At 47.7% G+C, this 25,719-nt stretch overlaps 1 protein-coding gene across 2 annotated transcripts in view; it reads right to left on the minus strand.

Annotated features, from left to right (window-relative positions):
• Positions 1-3,198: 3,198 nt before the first annotated feature.
• The window catches only part of helz2a (helicase with zinc finger 2a), a 138,099-nt gene continuing 115,578 nt past the window's right edge, over positions 3,199-25,719 (minus strand). For both annotated transcript variants that reach the window (XM_038803190.1, XM_038803191.1), the window contains 3 exons: positions 23,219-23,372; positions 18,316-18,483; positions 3,199-5,989 (listed from right to left, as the gene is read on the minus strand). In XM_038803190.1, coding sequence (XP_038659118.1) covers positions 5,883-5,989; positions 18,316-18,483; positions 23,219-23,372 — 429 coding nt within the window. In that variant the 3' untranslated portion in view covers positions 3,199-5,882. The remainder of the gene's footprint in view (positions 5,990-18,315; positions 18,484-23,218; positions 23,373-25,719) is intronic.

Consider the following 25,719-nt stretch of genomic DNA (forward strand, 5'->3'; position numbering starts at 1 on the left):
ATGAATTGACAACAGGGAAGCTGAAGGCAGCATGAATGTAGAAAGTTGTTCAGGTTAGTGGTGCGATGTCTGAAAGAATATGCATCAGAATATATCTTTCTTTACACTTATTGTTTATTAAACGTAAAAAAAAATTCAGAAGCTTGGAATTCAACATTTTTCATAGCAAGAATGTGCTGAGGATAAAACATTGCTTAAAAATACCGCTTTTGATTCTATTATTATTTAAAAATTGGTATATAAGATAAAAGCCCTATAAAAGTGATACATTCAAAAATTCTATTCATTTCAATCCGCACAGGATTACTAGTCACATAAGTACACATATTGCACGAGGTATACGCACAACTTTTCTGTCTCGAAACAAAAACATTTACCAACATAACAAGATCAATGGTTGCAATTCATTGCTAATATTTAACAAGTACATCGAAAAAAATACAGACTCATGGGCTCAAAATTGCACCAACCCACCCATAAAAAAGTCAGATGTCGATAGTCGTTTGGTCTTAAAAAAAGAACATTAAATCACAGAAAGAAAGAGTGAAAAATAATAATTTTTGGTCTCAGTTTATTATAATAGCACTAAACTGTTGTGCTTTGGGATTTACAATTTGCTGAGCATGCACTTTAAACAAAAGACAGATGTTATTGCATTTCGGTGCTCCAGAATGGAATGATGTGGAACAGACGAAAAACGGGGCCGTCACTCAATCAATACCTCGGCACTGTGGAGAGGCTGGAGAAGGTACCCGGGACCAGAGACCCTCAATGAGCGTGTTCCCTCCAAAATAAAGTACTTCAGAGAAAGAGATGTGACAAAATGAACAACAATATGAATGCGGTTATGAAGAGGTGTTACATCAAAAAATGGGAAAAGACACAGAGTAGGCATTTTTAAACAAAAGCGTAGATTGAATTCAAATTAAAGACTATCTTCAAGCCGACAATTCACCCTAGTGCACTGGTGCTGGCTCAGTTGAAGCACTGAAAAGACAATGACAACAAAAGCAAAGTTTAAATGGACCCAATTTAAGTTCTGTATTAGCAAAGGGGTTGTGTCAGGGACAAAGGTGGGCCATAATATGCATTTGTGGTTGGAAGTAAAAACGGTCAGCCTGGATCCTGAATCAGGTCTTAATTATGAAATGGCCCAGGTGGGGATGAATAACGTTTTCTGATTCTTACATTCCAACAGTCCAACACTCTTATCAAGTCAGGAAGATCCCATTCACAAAGCAGCATTAACTATGCCGTGAAGAATCTACTGCTTCAGCAAGCTGGATCCAGTGTTAGAGATTCATAATTAAAAGTCGCAAAAATGCAAGTAATTTAAAACGAAAACTATCTATTCTACACATCAATTTTGTTTTTAAAAAGGTTAATATCTCTTTATACGGAAGCTAAAGGGAAAGTCATCCAAACGTATTGAGCTTTTGTCTGTTAATTTTGAAAACAATTTCTAGATTTCTTACGTTTACAGGCAATTAATTTAAGGGACACATCAGAAAGTATATACGATTGAAGTTGCCGAGTAGCTCTGGAGTACAATACTCCCAACTAGAATGTTCTAAGGTTGAGTTTGTCTGTGACTCATACCTGCTTGCTGAGTCAGTTCTCAGCCGGGCCTCTTCACAGAGCACCGTATGGTCATGACGCATTCTGCAGTCTAGTTCTGGACCTGTGCTCATTGCAGAAAGGTTTATGGCTAGTTCAGCCTATTCTTCCAGTTACAGAAAGATCAGTAAGGATGAATGGCCAGTGAGGAGCAGTGGAAAACCTCTCATGATAACAGAGGAAGCTATATAAATGCATTGGATTAAGACTTTCAGCAACATGGTTATAGCAATGCTGCAAAGCAAAACTTTTCTAGCAGTAAATACCTAAAAATATTCATCTCTTTGAAAAAAAATCACTTTGTTAAGTATAAGGCAAATCTGTTTCTTAAAAATAGAAGTTGCATCTTAAGATGCTTGGTGCCAATTTCAGACACTATACACAGGAACGGTATTTACAAGAATAATGTATACATTTTAAAATTACAGGTAATTATAATGCAGCTTTCCACATACAGTTCTAATAGTAATCTTTCTAAGTTAAGATTCTACTTAGGCAGGATCATTCATGAAAGGGAAATTATGCTTGACAATTCTGAGTGTTTTTTTTGCAGATGTAACAAGGCAGATAAAGAGGAACTGGTGCATGTACTCTCTATCGAATTTGAAAAGGCATTCAACGAAGAGCCACACAAAAGGTTGTCACCTGAGATAAAGAGTCATGGCACTTGTAATTACATAATACCATTAGTTGAGGATTGGTTAAAAGACAGGAAGCAGAGAGTAGAACGAAAGGGTAATTTTCAGGTTGGTAGGGTAATATTAGTGGACTGCCAAACGAGTCAGGGCTAGGTTCTCAGCTATTTAGAATCTATATTAATCACTTAGATGAACGGACTGAGTATAATGCATCTGATAAGCTAATTGGGAAAGGAAGCTGTGAGGATGACACAAGGAGGAAAATATAGCCTAAAAGAACAAGTAGATTTGAGTTGTCTGGAGGTTAATGTGTTCAAAATCTGAATCTGTACCATAACCCAGCTCCGACCTGACCACTTCCAGATTTAACAGAGACTAGATGAGAAGCCAACTTGCTTCTACGAATTGGGTTGGCAAAGTAAATGCCATAATGAGGCTGTGTGTCTCATCTTTATTGATAATATGGGTGAGATCTTCCAGCTATTCAAGCTGGCGTGATCCTCCGGTCCCGCTGACAGCGCACCCCCACCATGTGTTTCCTGGCGGTGTGGGTTGGATTCAATGGGAAATCCAGATCCCTCTACCAGCCAATGGGTGAGCTCCCTCCTGTGGCTGAGAAACATGCCACGGGGAGGCCAGAGAATCGCGCCCTATATATTATTTTAACTTGATTTTTAGTCATTTGCATGGAATTGAGGTAAGTACCTGCTAGATTCATTGTACATATCTCAACAACGCCTTGCAACTGGACACGCTCCCTGACCTTTCGATTTCCTGTGAATTCCCTGCGGGAGGCATCCAGTCTCACACCCACCCTAAGGCCTCAGATCATCACCGCAAACCTTCCTGGCTAGGCCCCAGCTCCCTTTGCAATTCAAACACTCTGATAGCTCCCCTAGTTGTCGACCCCTCCCCCCACCCCCCCCCCCCCCCCCCCCCCAAAGGCCTCTAATCCACAAACCCCTCCCAGAAATCTCCAATTACCCCTCCTCAAATTACGGGTTTCCTATATTTTTCCTCACGATTGGACCCCTTCCACACCCCAGGCCTACTTGATCCTTTTGTCTCCTCTCCCGTGTTGCACACGCAACTGGAAGTCAAGCCTGTCAATCAGCCTGACTTCCATACTGTAGAATGAAAATTCCTCATGGTGTGGGGAAACCCTGACATCCAGGTTTCTTGTCTGCGACTGGGCTCCCCACTCCCAGAGGGTCAGAAGGTGATAACTCCCCCCAACCCCTCAGACATCTGCAAAGGGATTGACAGGTTTAGTGAATGGAGAAGAAACTGGCAGATGGACGATAAAGTGGGGAATTGTGAAATTATTCACTATGATAGGAAAAATTGAAAAAAATTGAATATTTTTTAAATGGTGAGAAACTACTAAATTATGTTCAGACTGATTTGTGTGTCCTTGTACACAGAGCACAGAAAATTAACTTGCAGGTACAGGAGGTAATTAGGAAGACAAATGGAAGTTGTGCGGCAGTTGTACCATGTTTTATCAAAATCACACCTGGAATACTATGCGCCCCTTTGGTCTTAGTGCCAATGAAAGGATATACTTGCCTTAGATGCTATACAGCCAAAGTTCACTAGATTGATTTCTGAGATGAAGAGCGATTGAGGAAAATGGGCCTGCAGTCTCTGGCATTTAGAAGAAAGATAGGTGATATAATTGGGACATACAATAATCTGAGAGAGCTTGATGGGTGGATGCAGAAAGGCTGTTACCCCTGGCTAAATTATGGGACATACTTTCAGGATGGGGTCATTATTTCAGTATAAATGTGGATGATTTATCACAGCCTCCTCGTGGGCTCTTCAGCATCACAGGTGCCTTCACCCAATTGAGTTAACTCCATGTGATACCACAAAATGGCTGAAGGTGCTGGATACAGCAAAGACATTTGGGCTGTGATATCCCGGCTGTAAAACGTCCTCTCTTGTCCATAATCTGAACATGAGAAGAAATTTCTTCACACTCAGAGGACGTGAAACTTTGGAACTCTCTACCCCAGAGAGTTGTGGATGCTCAGTTGGTGAGGATTTTCCAGTGGGAGATCATTGGACTTTGGGGCTCTGAGGGGATCAAGGGATATAGAGATTGGCGGGAAGGTGAAGTTGAGGTTGAAGATCAGACATGATCCTGCAGAAAGGCAGAGCTGGATGAAGGTCTATATGGCCTTCTCCTGCTCCTATTGCTTACCCTTTTCTTGAACATCATAGTCGCCACTTCTCTGTGGTCATAGATTCAAAGAGGTGAAGTGTACTATAAAAGAAGAAATTCTCCCCGGAGATTGATGGAAAACTGATTTGATTTCTCTCATCAACAGAACAGTTGTTCAATGACAGAAGTCCAATAATGGGAATATCGACAACGGTATTTCTCAATCTAAAGTTTATTCCCCAGATGTTCAAGAGTATTGAATTAGAACATCTAGATAAAGGAATGTGTTGCCCCTCCCCATTGGAGGTTATCACCGAGAGGCTTTTCCTGTAGTTGCCAGTTCTACAGAGAGTAATGTGAGGGACCCACTGGGCGTAGTAGGAGAAGAAGCCCAAGCATCTGTCTTGGCCGTATCAAATGTGGTAGGAAGTCATAAGTGCCAACCAATGCAGGAAATAAAATGTGAAAAATAATAGGAATCTCTACTGTTACATTGCGGTTTAAACATCTCTGGTGAAGGTCATTGTTCTATTATATCACCAGTTGGACTCCCAATAAAGAGGACATTTCTTGAGACGTCAGGTGCTCAACCACAAAACTCACAGTTTTATCACCTATCCCTGACAGTATGGCAATCTTATTTTACCAGTATCAATTATTTTGTATTTAATAAACATAACTTTGCTAAATTGGAATAGGATGGAGCCAGATACCGCGACCCGAAAATGTACTTGGTTAAATGGTAGAATGAAAGTAAGATGTGAAAGAGAGAGCTGATCAGCTTAACTTCCTTTTGGTGGTTCTCAGTTAAAATTGTTCTTTAAAGATTAAAATTAAATGTGATTTCCCCTTTCAAAATAGACACAATTAAAATATATTTCCCTTCTAATTGTCAAGTGGCAAGTGTAACACGGCCATGATTTTGGTCCCTGAACATTTAAAATGTGGACAGTCCTAAAGACTCCAAGAAGCTAGGAATGCAGTTAATTAGTTCAAACATTAGTTGTTATATTAAATTCTAAGCAGAAAATGCTGAATGTGCTTCTGAACATTACAACAGATTCACAATGTATGCTTTACCTACAAACAAAGCAAAGCAATAAGGCCCCTAAATTATTAAATCCTTGCATTTGGAATTTGGGACATAAATGCAGTATATGATACGAGAGACCGAAAGCAAGGCATCACCGATTTTTAGAATTCAGTAAACCTATCTTTGACTCCCTCACATTTGCATCAGTGATTTGCATTAAATGATTAGCCATTTCGCTAAACAAAAATTTACATTCAATAGTGGTGCAGGAATCAGATGAAGTGATGTAAATTTCCACTGGAAGTCCAGACCTGTAATCCAACGGCTAAAGGGCAAGGTTTTAAGACATATTAAAATAAAATAGCAAGACTAAAAAAATCCTGAGATATCTGTCAGTTGTTGGGCTGCAGCTGCAACATCCCAACTATCTCCGCACAGCAATCTCTTCAGCATTCACCAAAGCATTCTTCTTCCTGTAATGTGCCAGGAGATCCTTCCAGGGATTACTGCAGCGCAGTAAATGCTCATTTCCTAGAGTAACAGGAAAAGATAAGATAAGCACTGAGTTAAGTGATTGAGTCATGTGGTACACTGTAATCTCTTCAATCCAGAATGCTTTGGACCGAGTTATGGGTTTTAGAATTTTCTTGATTATGCAATAGCGTTAGAATGCCGAACCACAAATGCGTGAATGGGAAAACACCACAGGTGGGATTCACCATAGGGGAGTCTTTATATTCTCCAGCCGGAGCTGAATTTCCTGACCATGCAAATTTATGCATGGTGTGGAATACAAGGGATTCCCAGGGAAATTCGCTGTCGGGCCACCATCTTGAGTGGATGGCCCGATAGCGAGATCCCGCGGCCAGCCACCAACCCGCCCCCCCCCCCCCCCCACCCCCAGCACCGCAAATCGGCCTCAATACCACACCCTGCCCCCCAACCACTACACAGCAACCCCACACCCCAGATTGCCAGGGTGCCCCCACCTCCAAGTACGGGGTGACCTGACCCGCCACCTCCGGGACCCCTGTAATAGGGAGGTCCTTCCAGGGAGCTCTGGAATAGGGGGACACCCCACAGAGACGCCCCCTGCCTAAAGGAATCCCCTCCACAGAAGCCAACCCCCCCATACACGGACCTTCCCCCCCCCCCCCCCCCCCCCACCCACCCATCCCCCGAAAAGGGACCCCTGTCTGGAAGCTGGAGAGCAGTCCAGACAGGGGCTGCGGGAAACATTATAACTATAATATTTACCTTGCAGCTCCATGTGTCCATTCCTCAAAGGAGAGCAGATGTGCCTGCATCTGGTTCCCACAGATCCACTATCTGCAATCCATTCATAGATTTCCAGTACTGATCTGAGGCTGACAGCTTGTAAAAACAATCTGCAGCTTTGATCCATCGTGCTGCAGTTGCTTAAGTGGTGAAACCCCAATGTTTGCAAACATTGACCACCATCCAAGAGAGGTAAATGCAGTGAAATCACGTGCTTGAGTATTTGGAATGTACTTAGTGCTTGGAATGTACCGAATGGTTCAAAGCTGTGGATGGTTTCCACAAGCTGTCAGTCACAGACCACTACTGAAAGCTTTGATTGGCTTGCAGATAATGGATCTATTGGAACCAGGCGCAGGTACAGCTATCGCAATGGTTCCCGGTGGTGGTTGTTGTGGGGGGAGGTGGGGGGGGGGGGGGGGGGGTAAGCATTAGAGGGGTCCCCTGGTGGGGGGGTCACCTTATTATAGGGGTCCCTTCTGAGTGGAGATGGGTCTGCTGGGGGAGGCGTGGCCAGAGAGTGTATTGTTGGGGGGGTGGCCCTTGGCTGGGCTCGGCTGGTCTCTACCAGCATGGCCCTGGCATGGTAGATCTCGTGGTGGGCCAAGGGAGGAGCTCCCCCTACCAGACCACCATGAGGTCAGCCACATCAGGGCCACGCTGGTAAATACCACAAGTGATCTGCGCCCACGTAATTCCCGGCCACGAGCACTGGGGAATCACAGGAGGCCGGAGCATAGGTCGCCGGGCTGTCTAAATAGATGTAAGTGATGCATTAAGACCCATTTGCATTTATCTATATCCCCCACCAGCTTGCATTATGGACCTCCTTCCTAGTGCCCAGCTCCGATCTCAATTTTCATCCCATCGGGGAATCCATTCCGGGAGTCCCGGGGCAGAGAATCTTGCCCTAAGTGTTGATGCCAGGACTGAATTGCATGCGGTTTGCATACCTATTGGGGGCGCTATGTGTGTCGCAATTCACGCCATGCTCATGGACCAGCACTCTGCCCATGTGAATCTAGTGTAACTTTCATTCCCCCCCACCCCGGCATCTCATATGCTGGGGCCAGAATTGGTGCTGGAGAGCTTGACAAGCTGGAACTGCTTATAAGCACTCCACTCCCCACACACTCTCATTTCAGCCAAGAAAAGCGGAGGGGCCGTCCCGGACCTCAGGGCTATTACCCCTCTGGGGCAGAGGGCACTGGGGTTAGTCGGGGAGGTGTAGGAGGGGGCCATCTCAGCTGCAGAGGTCGGCATGCAACAACCAAATGAGCTCCCAATGCAAAATGATGTTGATCATAGCAAGTGAGTCACCTGTCTTCCCCAGACCACTCCTTCCCAAGATCTCACTGTCTCTTGACTTTTGTCTTGCAGGATCTTGCTGGTCTGTCTGGAGTACCTCGCCCTCAACCAGATCCCCAGCACAACCCGGTGTAGCATTCCCGGAAAGACGCTGGGCGGGATTCTAGAGCTAAGTGTTGACGCCGTCATAAACGCCGGAGTGTTTTACGATGGCGCCATCTGGCCCCTAGGATCAGCGATCCTGCGCCGCACAGGGGGCCAGCACGGCACTGGAGAGGCTCACGCTGCTCCAGCTGCCGATACCGGCATCAGAATGGGCAGCACAGGTCCTCCGCTCATGCGCGCAATGGCAGGCGCGAGTTTGCGCATGCGCGTGGGTTGCCTTCTCCACACAGGCCCTGACGCAACATGGCGGAGACTACAGGGGTCTGGCACCGAGGAACATAAGCCCCCACCGGGATAAGCCCTCCTGCCGATCGGTAGGACCCGATCGCGGGCCAGGCCACCTGGGAGGCCCCCCTCCATGGTCGTATGCCCCCTCCCTCTCACCAGCCCCCCCCCCCCCCCCGAGAAGACTCGGCCTAACTCAGCGAGCAGTCAGCCGGGGTGGGGGGGGGGGGGGGCATTGACTAGCCCCCAACTGGAGCCACGCCGACGTCAATGGCGCCGATTCTCCGGTGACTGAAGAATCGGCAGAGCGGCGTCGGAGCGGCATCGCATGAATCGGACCCCCCCCCCCCACCCCCGGCCCGGAGAATCCCGCCCACCGACTTTTTGTCCCTGCTGTTACCAGCCCCCTCCACCATCGCACAGACTATCACCTCAGTGGGGAAATTTAGAGTGAGGCTCCTGGGTCACCATCTGGTGCGCACGCCACACATGCTGCAGCACATCAAGTGGAAGTCCGAACACCCGAGGTAGCGGACAGTGGGAGGGCTGTCCAATCCCAGGAAGCGGCTGTAGTCTGAACAGGTATCACGCATCTGGAAAGCATGATCCCATCACTGGTGGAGAAAGAGATGCAAAGTCAGGATTTGCAGGAGGGGTGTCAGCAACTCTCCAGCATTGCTGGAGGAATCCAACCACCGTCAGGTGCAGGAGATTGTGCTGACAATGTGTGGTTCCCAGGCCAACACAGAATGGGTAGTGTCCAGGGTGAAAGTCTTGGGTCAAGAAGTCAGAGCCATGGGTCAAGGCATCCAAGGCTTGGGGCTCACTGCAGTCGATGGTTGAGGCTCAGGATAGGAGAGCCCAGTCACAGACAGCCATGTACTGAATCCACATGGATATTGCTGTGGTGCTCCAGAGCTTGGCACAGTCACAAAGGATGATGGCTGAGAGCGTCAAGAGCATTGGCCTGGCGCTGACTGACCTGGGCCTGTCACAGGTAGACGTATCGGAGTGCCAGAGGGACGTGGCACAGACCCAGAGGGATATGGCACAGTGCCAGAGGGACATTACCGAGGCAGTGAGGGACATGACTCACTCACTGAGGGACATGGCGCAGCCTCAGTGCTCCATTATTGATGGCATTAAGACACTGGTTCAGATGAGGGTGGGACTGCAAGACTGGCAGTGCCAGATGACAGTGGAACCCAAGGAACTTACTCCGACCTCACCTCCGCCCCATGGAGTAGACCGGAGTCCATCGAGCACCCCGAGGGAGGAGGAAGTGAAGGGGCCCACATCAGTGCCTCCCACAGGGGAGGTGCTGAAACACCTCAATGCTTCTGAATCCTTTCCACCTGACACTGGCCCATCTCATGGGTGGCACCCCTTCACCTGTGGCACCCGAAAGTCGGCCGGGCGTCATTGAGCAGGTTATAGCTGAGTAAATGCTGCTTTACATCACTGTTCATGACATTCTTCATCACTTTGCTGATGAATGAGAGTAGACTGATCAGGCACTGATTGACCAGAGTCTCCTGCTCTTTGTGAATTGGACATATCTGGGCAACTTGCCACATAGAATTACATAGAATTTACAGTGCAGAAGGAGGCCATTCGGCCCATCGAGTCTGCACCGACTCTTGGAAAGAGCACCCTACTCAAGGTCAACACCTCCACCTTATCCTCATAACCCAGTAACCCCACCCAACACTAAGGGCAATTTTGGACACTAAGGGCAATTTAGCATGGCCAATCCACCTAACCTGCATATCTTTGGACTGTGGGAGGAAACCGGAGCACCCGGAGGAAACCCACGCACACACGGGGAGGATGTGCAGACTCCACACAGACAGTGACCCAGCCGGGAATCGAACCTGGGACCCTGGAGCTGTGAAGCAATTGTGCTATCCACAAGGCTACCGTGCTGCCGTGCCGTGCTATCGGGTTGATGCCAGGGTTGTGCCTCCGCTGGATCAGCTTGGCTAGGGGCACGACTTGTTCTGGAGTACAAGTCTTCGGTACTACAGCCAGAGTGTCAGGACCTATAGCCTTTGCTGTACCCAATGCCCTCGGCCATTTCTTGATGTCACATGGAGATAATTGAATTGGCTGAAGGTTGGCACCTCAGTGGCTGGGGCGCTCAGGAGGAGGCTGAGATGGATCAAGTGCTTAGTACTTCAAGCTGAAGGTAGCTGCATATATTTTGTCTTTTGTATAATCATTGAGGATAATAATAATAAAAATCTTTATTGTCACAAGTAAGTTTACACTAATACTGCAAAGATATTACTGTGAAAAGCCCCTGGTCGCCATATTCCAGCGCCTGTTCGGGTACACGGAGGGAGAATTCAACATGTCCAATTCACCCAATAGCACTCCTTTCGGGACTTGTGGGAGGAAACCGGACCACCCGGAGGAAACTCACGCAGACTCGGGGAAAACATGCACAGTGAGCCAAGCTGGGAATTGAACTTGGGATCCTGGCACTGTGAAGCAACAATACTAGCCTCTGTGCCACTGTGCTGCCCTATGGGGATGTCTTTGCTCCCTCCTCTGCCCAATAGTTCTTTAATTGTCCACCATCATACATGCAGCACGGTAGCATTGTGGATAGCACAATCGCTTCACAGCTCCAGGGTCCCAGGTTCGATTCCGGCTTGGGTCACTGTCTGTGCGGAGTCTGCACATCCTCCCCGTGTGTGCGTGGGTTTCGTCCAGGTGCTCTGGTTTCCTCCCACAGTCCAAAGATGTGCAGGTTAGGTGGATTGGCCATGATAAATTGCCCTTAGTGTCCAAAATTGCCCTTAGTGTTGGGTGGGGTTACTGGGTTATGGGGATAGGGTGGAGATGTTGACCTTGGGTAGGGTGCTCTTTCCAAGAGCCGGTTCAGACTCGATGGGCTGAAGGGCCTCCTTCTGCACTGTAAATTGTATGTGTGTATGCATGTCTGGGTGTGGCAGAACTGCAGAGATTTGATAAGATTTGCTGGTTGTGGGATAGCTTAGGAAGAAATTAACAAAGTTGCCAAGATAAGTGCATTGACAGTAACTTTACGTAGCTTAATGTGGAAGTACGTTTAGTGCAACAATACAATGGAGTATTGCACAGTACTCGAGAAACAGTTAATTTACTTTCTAAATGCACTTGAATGCCTAGGTTTTACCAACACATACATTTCTGCCATCATGATATATTTACCCTCTGACCCATGAAACTTTGCAAGCAACCTGCCCTTCCAACACAGATTGCTCTAACCGTTGGCCAGCTAATCATGGAGTCAGCCAGTGACTCGCCTGTTCTGGCAGCAGAGAATCCTGGACCTGCTTTAAACTGAAAGCCTCAAACAGGCGTCCCAATTCAGCTCACTGAGTTCAGGGTGGCAGGTTTTGGGAAGCCTAGAGGTTGCTAGTCGGGAACAAGGGAAGTGTGTGGCTGCAGTCCAGATTGAATTTGTGAAATAAAGCTGAACCGAGCCTCCTTGGCTCTTTTGCAAACAAAACTGGTCAGTGGGTGCGCATTCCATACTTAAACCAGTGGCATCCTAAATAAGCAATCAGGATCCAACATATTTTAAAGGAGCCTAATTCATGGGATAAAAGAGGCCGACCACCTAAAGTATTGGCTTTTTGGGGGATATCAACCAACCATTTTGAAGCTATTACTGAGACAGTAATGCTGATTTGGGCAAGATAAAATCAAACCCAAGGCATTGCTCACACACTGCCGGTGGCCTTGTCGTGGGAGACCCTCGTTGTTGGAGCTGCACTCATCCAGGCAAATGGAGCGTATTCCATCTCACTTCTGACGAGTGCCTTGTAGATTGTGGACAGGCTTTGGGGAGTCAGGAGATGAGTTACCCTCCGCAGAATCCTCAGCCACTGACCTGCTCTTGCAGCCACAGTGTTTACATGGCTAGACCAGTTCAGTTCTTGGTCAATGGTAACCCCCAGGATGATGATAATGGGGGATTCAGCAATGGTAATGTCGCTGAATGACAAGAGACGATGGTTAGATTCTCCCTTTTTGTAGATGGTCATTGTCTGGCACTGTGTGATGCAAATGTTACTTGCCAGTTATTAGTCCACATCCAAATAATTTCCAGATATTGCTGCATATGGACACTGACTGCTTCAGTATGGTGCTGAACATCTGCGAACATCCCCACTTTTGACCTTATGATGAAGGTAAGGACATTGGTCAAGCAGCTGAAGGTGGTTAGGCTGAGGACACAACCCTGAGGAACACCTGCAGTGATGGCTTGGAACTGAGGTGATAAATTCCAATGAAAACCTCTGAAGGACACTGAATTGTGTGCTACCTGCACAATTATTACTCTATCCTTGCTGGAGGTGCAGAAAGATCAAGGGAGACATGCTAATCATGCAAAACTGAAGTTGATGGGAATCGGGGGGGGGGGGGGGGGGGGGGGGGTTAGATTCTTCACATATAGATACAAGTTAGGACTCAACCTTTGGCACTTCATATTGCCCCATGTGCTCAGTGCTCAGCAGTGCTCAGACTCTGATTGTATCATCAACTACATTGCATCATACAGATTAAATTACATTAAGCGTGCCGAATCTTGTTCCACCCATAGATGGCAGTAAGCATCTGATGAATGAGCTGTTGGGTTTCTAAAATCAGATGCTGACGAGCTGAATTTTGTTTGATTCGTGTCAGCAATATGTTTGCATTGTACAGGAAGAAGTATTTGCATTTTATCAAACCTAATGATCTATTTTCCACCTTCCCTATTTCTCAGAATGCATTTCTTTTTTTTAAATGTAGAGTACCCAATTTTTTTTTTTCCAATTAAGGGGCAATTTAGCATGGGCCAATCCACCTACCCTGCACATTTTGGGTTGTGGGGGTGAAACCCACACAGACACGGGGAGAATATCCAAACTCCACAAGGACAGTTACCCAGGGCCGGGATTCGAACCTGAGTCCTCAGCGCTGCAGTCCCAGTGCTAACCACTGTGCCACCGTGCTGCCCTCAGAATGCATTTATTTACAGTGAACCATGACAGAAGGCTAGAGGCGAGACTGGTGTGTTAGCATTGGATCGTTGCAATCAAGGTGACACTTTTCCATTGAAACAACGTAGGATTTCCACTGCATTTTACACAAATACACTTGTTAAGAATAAGTGAACGTTTTCTGTTCCTTTGTGTCTTCCTTTCCCATTAGTCCTCAGACGTAGTCCAAACTTGCAAACCTGGAACACCACCAGTGAATACTGTAATGGTGATTTAAAATATATGGGATGTGAATTACACTGGCAGGACTGTAGCAATTACCCACCCCTTGTTGCTCTATCGGAATGGTGATGGTGCTTCCACAACAGTGTTAATAAGTGAATTCCAGGACTTTGACCCAGCATTGATGAAGGTTTTGTATCCCTTGTCAAACACTTCCAGCAGGCAATTATGCACAAGAACCGAGAAGATGGTAGGTTACTGGTTTGTTTGGCAGTTCTACTGGTCACATCAGGCAAGCAAAGTGCCAGCTGCTAAACTGTTAAACATCCAGTCCAGACAGACCTCAAGGTCAGTTGGTAAGTTCTGTGGGAAGGCAAGAATGGCCTAAGCCAGTGTCCCCTTAATAAGAGACGTAACCACTGTCACTAAGTTTGGGCTCTGCCAGGACCACTCATCTGCTGACCTTATGACGACCTTAGTCCTCTGGAAAGGAAGAGCAAAGCGACGATGAGCATGTGGAGTGAGACGGAGCCAGTCACAGCCAAACACGCTGGGTCGCTGAGGCACATGCCAGGCTACCCGCCGCTAAGCCAGTGGATGGAGCTCCTTAACACAGGAGCTCCTAAAGCACAGAGGGCCATTAAACTGGGGATGATGGCAACGGTGAAGGTGGAGGTTGTGGATGCCCTTCAAGGTGGCGCTGGAAAAGGCGGAACAACGGCTAGATGCGCAATATGTAACGATCAGGTAGTTGGAGAAAGCAGCAACAGATCAGAGCGACCAGATCGCCTCCTTGGAGACGGAAATGGCAAGGTTGGTGGTGACCCAAGGAACGCTTAAATGGAAGGTGGAGGATCAGGAGAACCGGTTGTGCTGCTAAAATCTCCACATTGTGGCCCTAGCAAAGGTAATCGATGGCAGGAACGTGGTACGTGGCCCAGATGCTGGGGAAGTTGGTTGGGGGATGAGAACTTCCCCAAACTCCCAGAGATAGACAGGGCCCGCAGGTCACTTCGGCGAGGCCCAAAATGCGATAGCAGGCACCGACGGCCATCAATGCAAAGCTTCACCGGTACCAGGACAGGGAGAAGGTCCTGAATTGGATAAGGCACACACTGTCCTGTAAGTGGGAGGGACCTCGATCCGTGTGTACCAGGACATTGGGGCAGACCTGGCCAAGTGCCGGGCGGAGTTCAAAGCAGTTAAGGTGGCCCTGTGAAAAACAGGGGGTGCAATTCTCCCCCCCCCCCCCACGCCGGGTGGGAGAACCGCTGGGGCGCCGGGTGAGTCCCGCCATGCCGCCCTGGCACCCGCACGCAATTCTACCCCCCCCCCCCCATCCCAAACCAGCGCAGCGAGATTTACGGCTGGCCGCGCGGAGAATCGCCGCTTGCCCGTTACAAACGGCGAGCGGCAATTCTCCGGCCCGGATGGGCTGAGCGGCCTGCCCAATACGACGGGTTCCCGCCGGCGCCGCCCACACCTGGTCGCTGCCAGCGGGAACAGCGGGGGAACGCTGGGGGGGCATCCTGTGGGGGGGGGGGGGATCCAGCACCGGGGGTGGGCTCAAAAGGGGTCTGGCCCGTGATCGGTGCCCACCGATCGGCGGGCCGGCCTCTCTGAAGGAGGACCTCCTTTCCTCCACAGCCCCGCAAGTTCAATCCGACATCTCTTGCGGGGTGCCCGCGGGGAGGACGGCAACCATGCGTGCGCGGGTTGGTGCCAGCCAAGCTGCGCATGCGCGGGTGACGTCATTTACGCGGCGCCACTGCTAGCTCCCCGGGGGTAGGAGAATAGGGGGCGAGGAGCGGCCTCCGACGCCCGAGTGAAACACTCCGGTTTTCACTCCGGAGTCAGGACTTAGTCTCCCGATGGGAGAATCTCGCCCAAGATGCGGTTTGGGATGCTATACCCGGCCAAGCTCTGGCTAATCGTCCAGAGAAAGGAATATTACTTCACCAGTCGAAGCTAATCAATTCTTGCACAGGCACGAGCTGGGATGGCAGCAGCAACAGTGAACACAAACTTTTTTAAAAAGGACAATTGCGCGGGAGAAAACTGCCTCATTTTCAGTCCATCAGGAGTCCGAGGAAGGAGAGGGTGAGAGAGGTATGGTGTAGAAACGGGGGAAGAGAGGAAGGGGGAGGGAGAGGAACACAATGGGTTGGCCTTATTGGATAACTGTTAGACGAGGTACGGTTACCCCGTGGACGAGACAAAGAAAAAGTCGAAGGAAGAAGTAGGAAGGGAAAGAGGGGGGGGCTCTGGATCCAAGTACAGGACAAACTTCACCTCCACTTGTGCAGGGCTGAGCCTAACACAACTAAAGCCGGTGCACATGACACACCTAACCACAATGTATGTAAATTATTGTAAATACATGTTTTGGCCATGTAAAGCTTGCAATATAAATAACACAAATAAAAAATATTTTTGAAAAGGTTACAGCCTTAGTCCAAACATGAACAAATTTTGATCATGAGATAAAATGAGAGTGACATTAAGGCAGGTTTTCACCGTGGCACCAAGGAACCCTAACAAAACTGAAGTTGATGGGAATCGGGGTGGGGGGGGGGGGGGGTAGATTCTCCACTGGTGGGAGCCATATCTGGTACAAAGGAAGATGATTGTGGTTGTTTGAAGTCAATCATCTCAGTTCAATCATCACTGCAGGAATCCTTCAAGGTGCATGTCCTGGCTCCAACCATTTTCTGATGCTTCATCAATGACCGTTCCTCCATCATAAGGTCAAAAGTGTGGATGTTTACTGATGATTGCAAAATGTTCAGCACTATTCACAACTCCTCAGATATTGAATAATGCATGCCCATACGCAGCATTAGCTGGACAACATTCAGGCTTGGCCGGATAAGTGACAAATAACATCCATGCCACACAAGTGCCAGGCAATGACCAACACCAAAAAGAGAGGATTTAACCATCTCCCCATGACATTCAGTGGCATTACCATCACTGAATCCCCCGCTATCAACATCCTGGGCTTACCATTGATCAGAAACTAAACTGGACTAGCTGAATAAATACTGTGGCTTCAAGAGCAGTTCATAGGCTGAGAATTCTGTGGAGAATATCTCACCATCTGACTCCACTATCTACAACGCACAAGTCAGGAATGTGATGGAATTCTCTCCATTTGTGTGGATAAATGCAGCTCCAACAACAATCAAGGAGTTTGGCGCCATGCAGGACAAAGCAGCCCGTTTGATTGGCCACCACCATCAACATCCATTTCCTCCACCACTGATGCACAGTGGCAGCAAGCTGTGTGTTGCTCTACAAGATGCACTAATACAACTCACCCAGACCCCTTCAACAGCATCATCCAAATATGCAAACTCTACCAACTAGAAGGACATGGGCAACAAATACATGGGGACATCACCACCTGCAAGTTCCCCTCCATCAATAGACCATTCCTTCACTGTCACTGGATCAAAGTCCTGGGATTATTTCCTGACAGCACTGTAGGTGTTCCTACACCTGATGAACTGCAGGCAGCTAAGGATTTAGGGATGGGCAATAAATGCTGGCCGAGCCAGTGACACCCACATCCCATGAGAAAAGTAAAAGATTTGGGCAGCATGGCTGTACAGTGGTTAGCACTGTTGCCTCACGGCGCCAAGGTACCAGGTTTGATCCCCACCCTGGGTCACTGTCCATGCAGAGTTTGCACATTCTCCCCATGTTTGCGTGGATTTTGCCCCCAAAACCCAAAGATGTTCAGGGTAGGTGGATTGGTCATGCTAAATTAATGATAGTATTAATCTTTATTGTCACAAGTAGGCTTATATTAACACTAAAATGAGGTTAATATGAAAAGCCCCTAGTCGCCACATTCCGGCGCCTGTTCGGGTACACAGAGGGAGAATTCAGAATGTCCAAATTACCTAACAGCATGTCGTTCGGGACCTGTGGGAGGAAACCGGAGCACCCGGAGGAAACCCCACGCAGACACAGGGAGAACGTGCAGACTCCACACAGACAGTGACCCACGCTGGTAATTGAACATGGGACCCTGGAGCTATGAAGCAACAGTGCTAAATCGCCCCTTAATTGGAAATAATGAATTGGGTACTCTAAATTTATTTAAAAAAAGAAAAGTAAAGAATTTTAAAGAACAAGTCCTACTTATAAGGATACACTGAAGTTAATTTGAAATTAGGTGGTAGTTGCTATAACTCATATTCTGGCTTTAAAATATCGCAGCTTAGTAACTTTTATATGCCTATGTCTTATTAAATTATCAATCTGTCTGCCCTTTGTAACATTGGAGAACTATATGAGGACTCAAACAGAGAATATGATATCCAGTTCATTTATCAAGTATGTCACATTGTTACAACCCGCCACAAGACATGCAATTAAATTAGCCAGAAGTGACTTTGTTTCAACAAAGCCACATTTGTCTTTCACTGATCAAATTATATTTGTTCAAGTGCTCACTCAGTCAATCTATCTTAATGGCAGATTAGATCAACTTCCCCATTGCTGACGGACCCGTGATACCTGTTTGTGGTAACCCAAAGCTCTTGGAAGAAAATGCAGTCTTGATTCATCAATAAAGTTGGCTGCAAATTCCTGCATTTGCTTGGGACTGAGTGATCACCAACAACATTTCTTTCCACATAGATAATCTTTGTGATATGAGATTCTGCTCACCCAAGATACAGAGGCCTTCTTGAGCTCTTGTGAGTGCAACGTTCACTTGGTTTGGATCAGTAACGAAACCGAGATATTTCTTCAGCCAGGCTTTGGAAGGCTGGCTATCAATTTCTCTTCTTAAAAGGGAACGGACTGCAGAAAGAATGACATAACGCCATTCGCTTCCTACAAGAAAATAAGACAAACATTCATGACCTTTCCATATATACATATTTTTGTCGCACTGTATGCGCAGTTCAGCTGGATTTGCTTCACTGCCAGTGTTCTGAATCAAAAGTTCAACATATCATCAGAAATGAATGAAGCTTAATCAAACTGCATGAATTCTGCTACTTTTTGAAGCATCCTTTCACTGGAGGAGTAATGGAACTGCCTCTGAGCTTCAGCTTTCCTGTTTCTCTTCCCACTCCTTTCCCCCCCCGTTATTTTCCCCATCCGTATTTTCCCTGCATTTCAAATAATTTTGTTGAAGATTTTGTACTCTGAAAACTACAGCTGCTTTGTTTCATTCACCGAGTGATGAATGTGAACCAAAGTGGAAGGAATAAACTGTGCTCAAGGGTATTTTGCATTGATTCCCATTCTGCTTCCATCCTTCTCTTGTAATTGCCTTTTCACTGCATGGCAATACTCATCTGTGATGAAGAGGTTTTCTCAAACAGGTTTTAGTTATTTTTCTGATCGTTTTAGATTTCTGAGAAGGCGGTGACACTTCAATATTATTCCTGGTTTCTGCGCCTCCACGGCCAATAAATCCAACTGCACCTGAAAATGGGCACACAGCGGGCAAGAACACACATTGTGTGCACTGGCCCGTGTAGACACATGGACTGTGTGAAATTGGTGCTGCCAGTTCCTTATCCTGACTCCGGTGTGCAATCAGTGCTCCCTTCGCTGCTCACTGACTCTGCACATCCTTGTGATGTGGGAAATCAAGCTCTGGTGTCACTCAAACACAGTCAGCACCTCCTAGAGGAGTGGTGCGTTGTGTCTGAATGCAGGAGGGACTAGTTGCGAACATAGAAATGACTACAAGGCTTGTAGATCAGAACTCCAGTGTCACCCTTACAACTTTGGCAGCCCTCTGACAGGAGGATGGCAATTCCCTATTGTTGGGGAAGAGGAGTGGGTGATTTACAGAAAGCCCTCCAGACAACACCACCATCACATTGCAGGCGGCAAAAGGTAGCTGAGAAAGCCACTCAAGGAGCTCAATTCATGCACTTACATGCTCTGCTGGGAGAACTGTATTCACATAGTGAACCACCAGGCGTTAGTGTGAGTGCGAGGGAGGGGCTAAGGTGACATCCCACAGTAGGCCTGCTACAGAGAGTTCTGATGCTGACTTTGAGGGCCAAAGAAGACTGATAGGCATGTGAAATGCTATGTGTGCTGGTTAAATTGTGAGTCAGTTTGCGTACAATGGCTGAGAGCAAGGAAAAATTCAGCTCCAACTTGAGTTTGAGGCTTCATTCAGTGCATGGAGATCATCCTGTTGAACATGGAGTGAATGGTCAGTTGCATAAGCATCAGAGTAGGGGCAAATGGGATGAAGCCTCTGACAACAGCACTGGCAGCTCCCATACCCGCTGCTGCCATGGAGACTCAGATACTTGTCATCTTGATTTTGGAGGCCACTAGTGCTTCCAAAGCATCACATCACTACAGCACTCTGTTCTCAAGCAAAGCTCGAGGAGGGCTGAATTGCAGCCACAGAAGAGTGGCCTTTGTGCCACGTCCTTTCACAATAGGTAGATACTTGACTAATGAGGGAGTCAAAGGTTATTGGCAGTGGATAAGAATATGGAGTTGGGGCCAGTATCAGATCAGCCTATCCCCCACTCCTAATTCATATGTTTGTATATTCATATGACAGCATATCTACTCCACACAACCCACTCTGCCTGTGCAGTATCAAGCATACAGCTGGGCTAGGCTGTAACATGTTGTGAGGCTTCAGTCTACAGCTAGTCTTCAAGGCCCAGAATTGTTGAAGATCTCTTGCCATATGGTCATCTGAAGTATCCTTTGTACCCCCTCGACGGTGAAGTCACAGGCTGGATCCTTGGTGACAAGGAATATTCCTTTTGGAAAAGGCTTGTCAAGGATCTGGTACAAGCCTAGAGTGGTTCAGCAGTTTTCCACTTCCCAGGTGCAGTCACTGGGGAAAAGTCTTGGGGAGCAGACAAGACAGATACTTGAGAGTAAAACATGAGTGATTCACAATGACACCACTTAACTATCATTCAGATCTGAAGGGATTCTTTGAAGTAAGATTTGTTTTCTGGATTTGGTGGAGTTCATATTCGTGGTCAGTTGAGGCCCAAACCTATGATGTTGCACTGAAGGCAGGTAACTAAATGGAGATAGTGAGGATGATGGACAACACGGTGGTGCAGTGGTTAGTGCGCCTCACGGCGCCGAGGTCCCAGGTTTGATCCCGGCTCTGGGTCACTGTCCGTGTGGAGTTTGCACATTCTCCCCGTGTTTGTGTGGGTTTTGCCCCCACAACCCAAATATGTGCAGGGTAGGTGAATTGGCCACTCTAAATTGCCCCTTAATTGGGGAAAAAAATGAATTTGGTACTCTAAATTTTAAAAAAAGATAGCGAGAATGATGGTGAAAGGATTGCTGGACTGAAAGCATATTGTAGATGGGAGGTATGGTTCAGCTGGAGCTCTCTTGAATGAGTTGCTCCTTTGAGAGTTTGACCAGCTCACTGGGAGCTTGTTGCTGCTCTTACTCTTCTTCCTTTTTATGCTGCTTTTCATCCTTCGCCTCCAAGGTGGTAAGGACTAGAAGTCATACAATCCCTACAATGCAGAAGGAGGCCATTCAGCCCATCGAGTCCGCACCGGCCCTCCGAAGGAGCACCCTACCTAGGACCCACACACCCATCCTGAGTGGCAATTTAGATGGCCAATCCACCTAACCTGCACATCTTTGGACTCTGGGAGGAAACCGGAGCACACAGAGGAAACCCATGCTGACACGGAGAAAATGTGCAAATTCCACACAGACAGTGACCCAAGGTGGGAATTGAACCCTGGTCCCTGGTGCTGTGAGGCAGCAATGCTAACCTCTGTGCCACCATGCCGCCTGTTCCTCATTGTACTAAAGCTCTGCAGCCTACAGCACATGACCACACATCTGGAAGTACGGCCACAGACAGCACATCAATATTCTGCTCAATTATATTCCTCGTTGTGGAATTGTAGATACGCTCTAGGCTTGTACCAGATCCTTGATAGGAGTCACAAGCCTTTTCCAAAAGGAATACTCCTTGTCACCAATAATCCAGCCTGTGACTTCACCGTCGAGGGGGTATAAAGGCAACACAGGGGATTGCTGCAGGATAAATGCACCATTACTGATGTCAGGAAACTGGTCACAGATTTACATGATGCACCGCTTGCAACCAAGCTCCACATAGAGGAAGTTATGTGCACTGATATTGAGAAAGATTCCAGGATGGCAATGGGGAGCTTTTAAACAATATGGGTGTAACCTCTGGCATGCTGGGCACTGGGGAAGTCGTCAATCAAGTCAAAGTCTAGTGCCCTCCCCTCCTGCTTTGTTCTAGCTTTCTATGAGAATGTGATGTATGTATTTCTCATGGAATACACAGCCTCAGTCACCTTGCTGCTACAGAGTTGCATAACAGAGGGTGGTTTGTCACTGATGTCATCTGCTGCAGCCTGCCATGATCTTTTGCATAAATCCAAAGCAACATGGTGTCGTTGGTAGCCATAAGCAGCGCTGTCAATTGTCTACTGATTCTTGACAGACAACTTGATTGTCTCCTATTAGTAAAATGGTTGCTTTAGGGGGGAAGTTCAGAGTCCATGCCAAGAGTAGTTCACAGCATAGCTTGTCAAACTTGTCTGGAGTAACGTTGTTCAAAATGTTCAGAAGTGGGAGATGACAGAGATTCATTTCAGGACCACTTTGTTCTTAACTTGGACAAAATAAAAGCAGTTCTGAAATCTGGAATTTAAGTTTAACGTTCTGATCCGCTCATAACATGCAGTGCATTCGGAATCCGTAGGTTTGAGCTGCGTGTTTGGCGGTGGCTTTTTAACGAAGCATTTGGCATCTAAATTCCAGGATTCTCAATCAATGAGAGTGTTCAGGCATGATGATGAACCAGAAATAATGGTTGACGCTTCACCATTTAAGAAAGTCAGTCAGAGTCAAAATGGAAGCATTCTACAAATGTCTTGAGCCAGTTACATGGCAGCTGAGAGGAGAAATTGGTTTGTTTAGCACTATTTAGCATGGTCAGATAGGCTAACATCGATTCCGTGGGGGCAGGCAGTAGTGTGTGCCACCACTCATGTCGCCATGTGGCATTCCCATTAATATTACTGAAGCTCGCTGTGTGAACTGTGCAGGTAATGGCTGCTTACCCCCAGGGAATCAATATAGTCTGCGCAGTGCTGCTAGAAGCAGCGTAACACAAATTAATTCCCTCCCCCACCACTTGGATTCTCAATAAGGGAAGGCTGTACTGAGGTTCTCAGACACATCCCTGGACTGTAAGGATCTCAGGCAAACATGTAAGGGCCCACATGGAGTCACTGTTCCCAGTGAGTAAGCAGACGAGGCTGGAAGTACCGAGATAAGCCACAGGAGTGTGGTGCCTCGCCGCTTGAGACAGTGCCACAAGAGGTTCAATGACCTGATCAGGCCAGGAAAGGTAAGTAGCAAGTCACATTCAGGTACAATCCCCCCATGTTGACTTACTCAGCTTTCCCCTGCACAACACTCCTTCGGCCAACACAACTTGTAAGTGCACCCATCTCTTTTAACCTGCCACATGGAGAGTCCCCTTCACTGGCTAAGTAACACAGTGGCCATCCAGCTGCATGAAGGACGTGAAGTTTGAATAGATCCGTACCTTGACTTTTTACGATCGTACACACAGTTATTCCCGTAATTCCATGTCCATTGAGCAGCTTGCTTATCTCTAGAACCTGTGCGTTGTAAGGCGTCAAAATTGCAATATCCCCTGGTTTGATTTTGGCAAAGGTCAACTGCTTCACAATATGCACCTATACATCAGGTAGAAAACCAGAGACAGTGAACACATAAATATGTAATTTTTAACTCATGGATTTACTTAATACAAGTTAACTTTACCAGACTCAACCTTTATTTAATAAGGACACGGGGGGCGGGATTCTCCGCCGGTGTGATTCACTGTTTTGCCAGCGCTCGGGGGGTTTGACAATGGCGTTGGGCTGCCCCACAATAGAAAATCCCACTGACCGGCCGGCGTAATGGAGAATCCCGCCAGCGGGTCGGGGCAGAAAAATGGCATGGCAGGACGGAGAATGCAGCCCAAGGAGTCCACAGCAAGTAAAATAAAGAACTTTGATTTATTTACAATTACGGTATATACACTTCCTGGTAGATGGTGGATACCTACCCAGTCTCTTGCCAGTTGGCAGGGCCGGCCCAAGGCACCGGCAACTCGGGCAGTCGCCTGGGGCGCCATGTGTTAGGGGGCGCCAGAGACTCGGGTCCCGCGCATGCGCAGTTGGGGCGGTGCCAACCAGCGCATGCGCGGTGGCCGCCCTCCCCCAGGGCGACCCCCTCCGCCCGCCCCCCCCCCTTCCGTCTGCCCTCGGGCCCGCCCCCCCCCCTTCCATCCACCCTCGGGCCCGCCCCCCCCCGCCCCCTCGGCCCCCCCCCCCCCCCCCCCCGCGCCCGCCCCCCCCCCCCCGCCCCCGCCGCCTCGGCCCCGCCGAGAATGAAGATATTCATTGAAGATCTGCACAGTGTGTGCGAGGTACGGAGTCCCGTTTCAACACTCACCCAAACACCTAATGTGTTCTGTGGGTGGTCAGGAAATCTGCACAAAGAGTGAGAATCAAGTGGCGTGGATGTCCTGGGATCTGGTCAGTCTATCAGGAAGAATCTGGGATCAGGTCAGTTAATTGAGGCTGGGGGTGGTTGGCAGGGTGTCTGGGTCGGAGTGTTGAAGAAGGGGCTCAATAACATGGCAGGAGGTGATCATTAACGATGAGATGGGGTCAGTGTAATGTGGAGAGGATCAGCTTAAAGGGGTAAGAGTCAGTGTAAGGGTAGGAGGGGGTGGTGTTTGGTGTCTAGGACCAGTAAGTGTAATTGGTGGAGGGGCCAGTCATTGTATTGTGGGAGGGTTAGGATCAGTTGGGATGAACTGTGCATGAGGAGCTGATAGGACTGGTTAAAGTGCAATTTAGTTCCTTTCCTCTATCTAACCCCCGCCTCGGCCCCCCCCCCGGCCCCGCCCCCGCCCGCCTCGGCCCCCCCCCCCCCCCTCGGCCCCGACCCCCCCCCCCAAGGGCGCCGAAGTTCAGCTTGTCCGGGGCGCCAGCAACCCTAGGGCCGGCGCTGCCAGTTGGTGCCTTACTGGCCGAATTATTATACAACGCTAAATGGAGTTTCCCGTCCCCCCGCCCCCTCAGCGGAGGAGCTCGTATTCTGCGAGAACCACGAGGCAGATAATCATTGCCACCCCGTAAGTCCCATGCACAACATTACACCTGGTATGTGCTATTAACCACAGTACGTATTTCTCATGGTAACTAATAATTTTTATTGCCACAAGTAGGCTTACATTAACACTGCAATGAAGTTACTGTGAAAATTCCCTAGTTGCCACATTCCGGTCCCTGTTTGGGTGCACAGAGGGAAAATGGAGAATGTCCAAATTACCTAACAGCACATCTTTAAGGACTTCTGGGTGGAAACCAGAGCACCCGGAGGAAACCCACGCAGACACAGTGCAGACTCCGCACAGAAAGTGACCCAAGCCGGGAATCAAACCTGGGACCCTGGAGCTGTGAAGCAACAGTGTTACCCACTGTGTTACCATGCCCCCCATAAAAACTGAAAGAAAACGTCATCCTCAATAAAAGGACCAATTCTTTATTAGGTTATTAGGTGATATTAATATCCACATTTCTCCATATTTGTTCATTCATGAAGCTCATGATTAATTCTTGCAGGTTTATTCCCCCAAACTCTGATTTATTAGTGTGAATTGTATTTTAAACAACACCCTTCAGATTCAGTGTTGTGCATTGGATAGGAATTAGGAATGCTGTGCATTATCAGGGAATTCAACAGAAATGTAACCAGGATAGGAAAGAAACTCCATGATGGGTTTTTTTTTACTCGAAATTAAAAATGTGATTGCAGATGCAGTTACTCTGCAATACGCATATGGCCCTGGAACAACAATTGTACAATTGTATTTTTAATTATAGGGTCTGGTTGCTACAACTAATACATGTTGCTGTCAGGGGAGTTGATTTAAATTATAACAAAGGGAAGTGCTTGGTGATAAGGCTTTATAACATTGTCTGAACAAAGCAGTGTGCTGACAGACACCAGGGCCACTGAATAGCA

Source organism: Scyliorhinus canicula, chromosome 7 (genome assembly GCF_902713615.1).
Source record: "Scyliorhinus canicula chromosome 7, sScyCan1.1, whole genome shotgun sequence".
NCBI classification, from domain to species: Eukaryota; Metazoa; Chordata; class Chondrichthyes; order Carcharhiniformes; family Scyliorhinidae; genus Scyliorhinus; species Scyliorhinus canicula.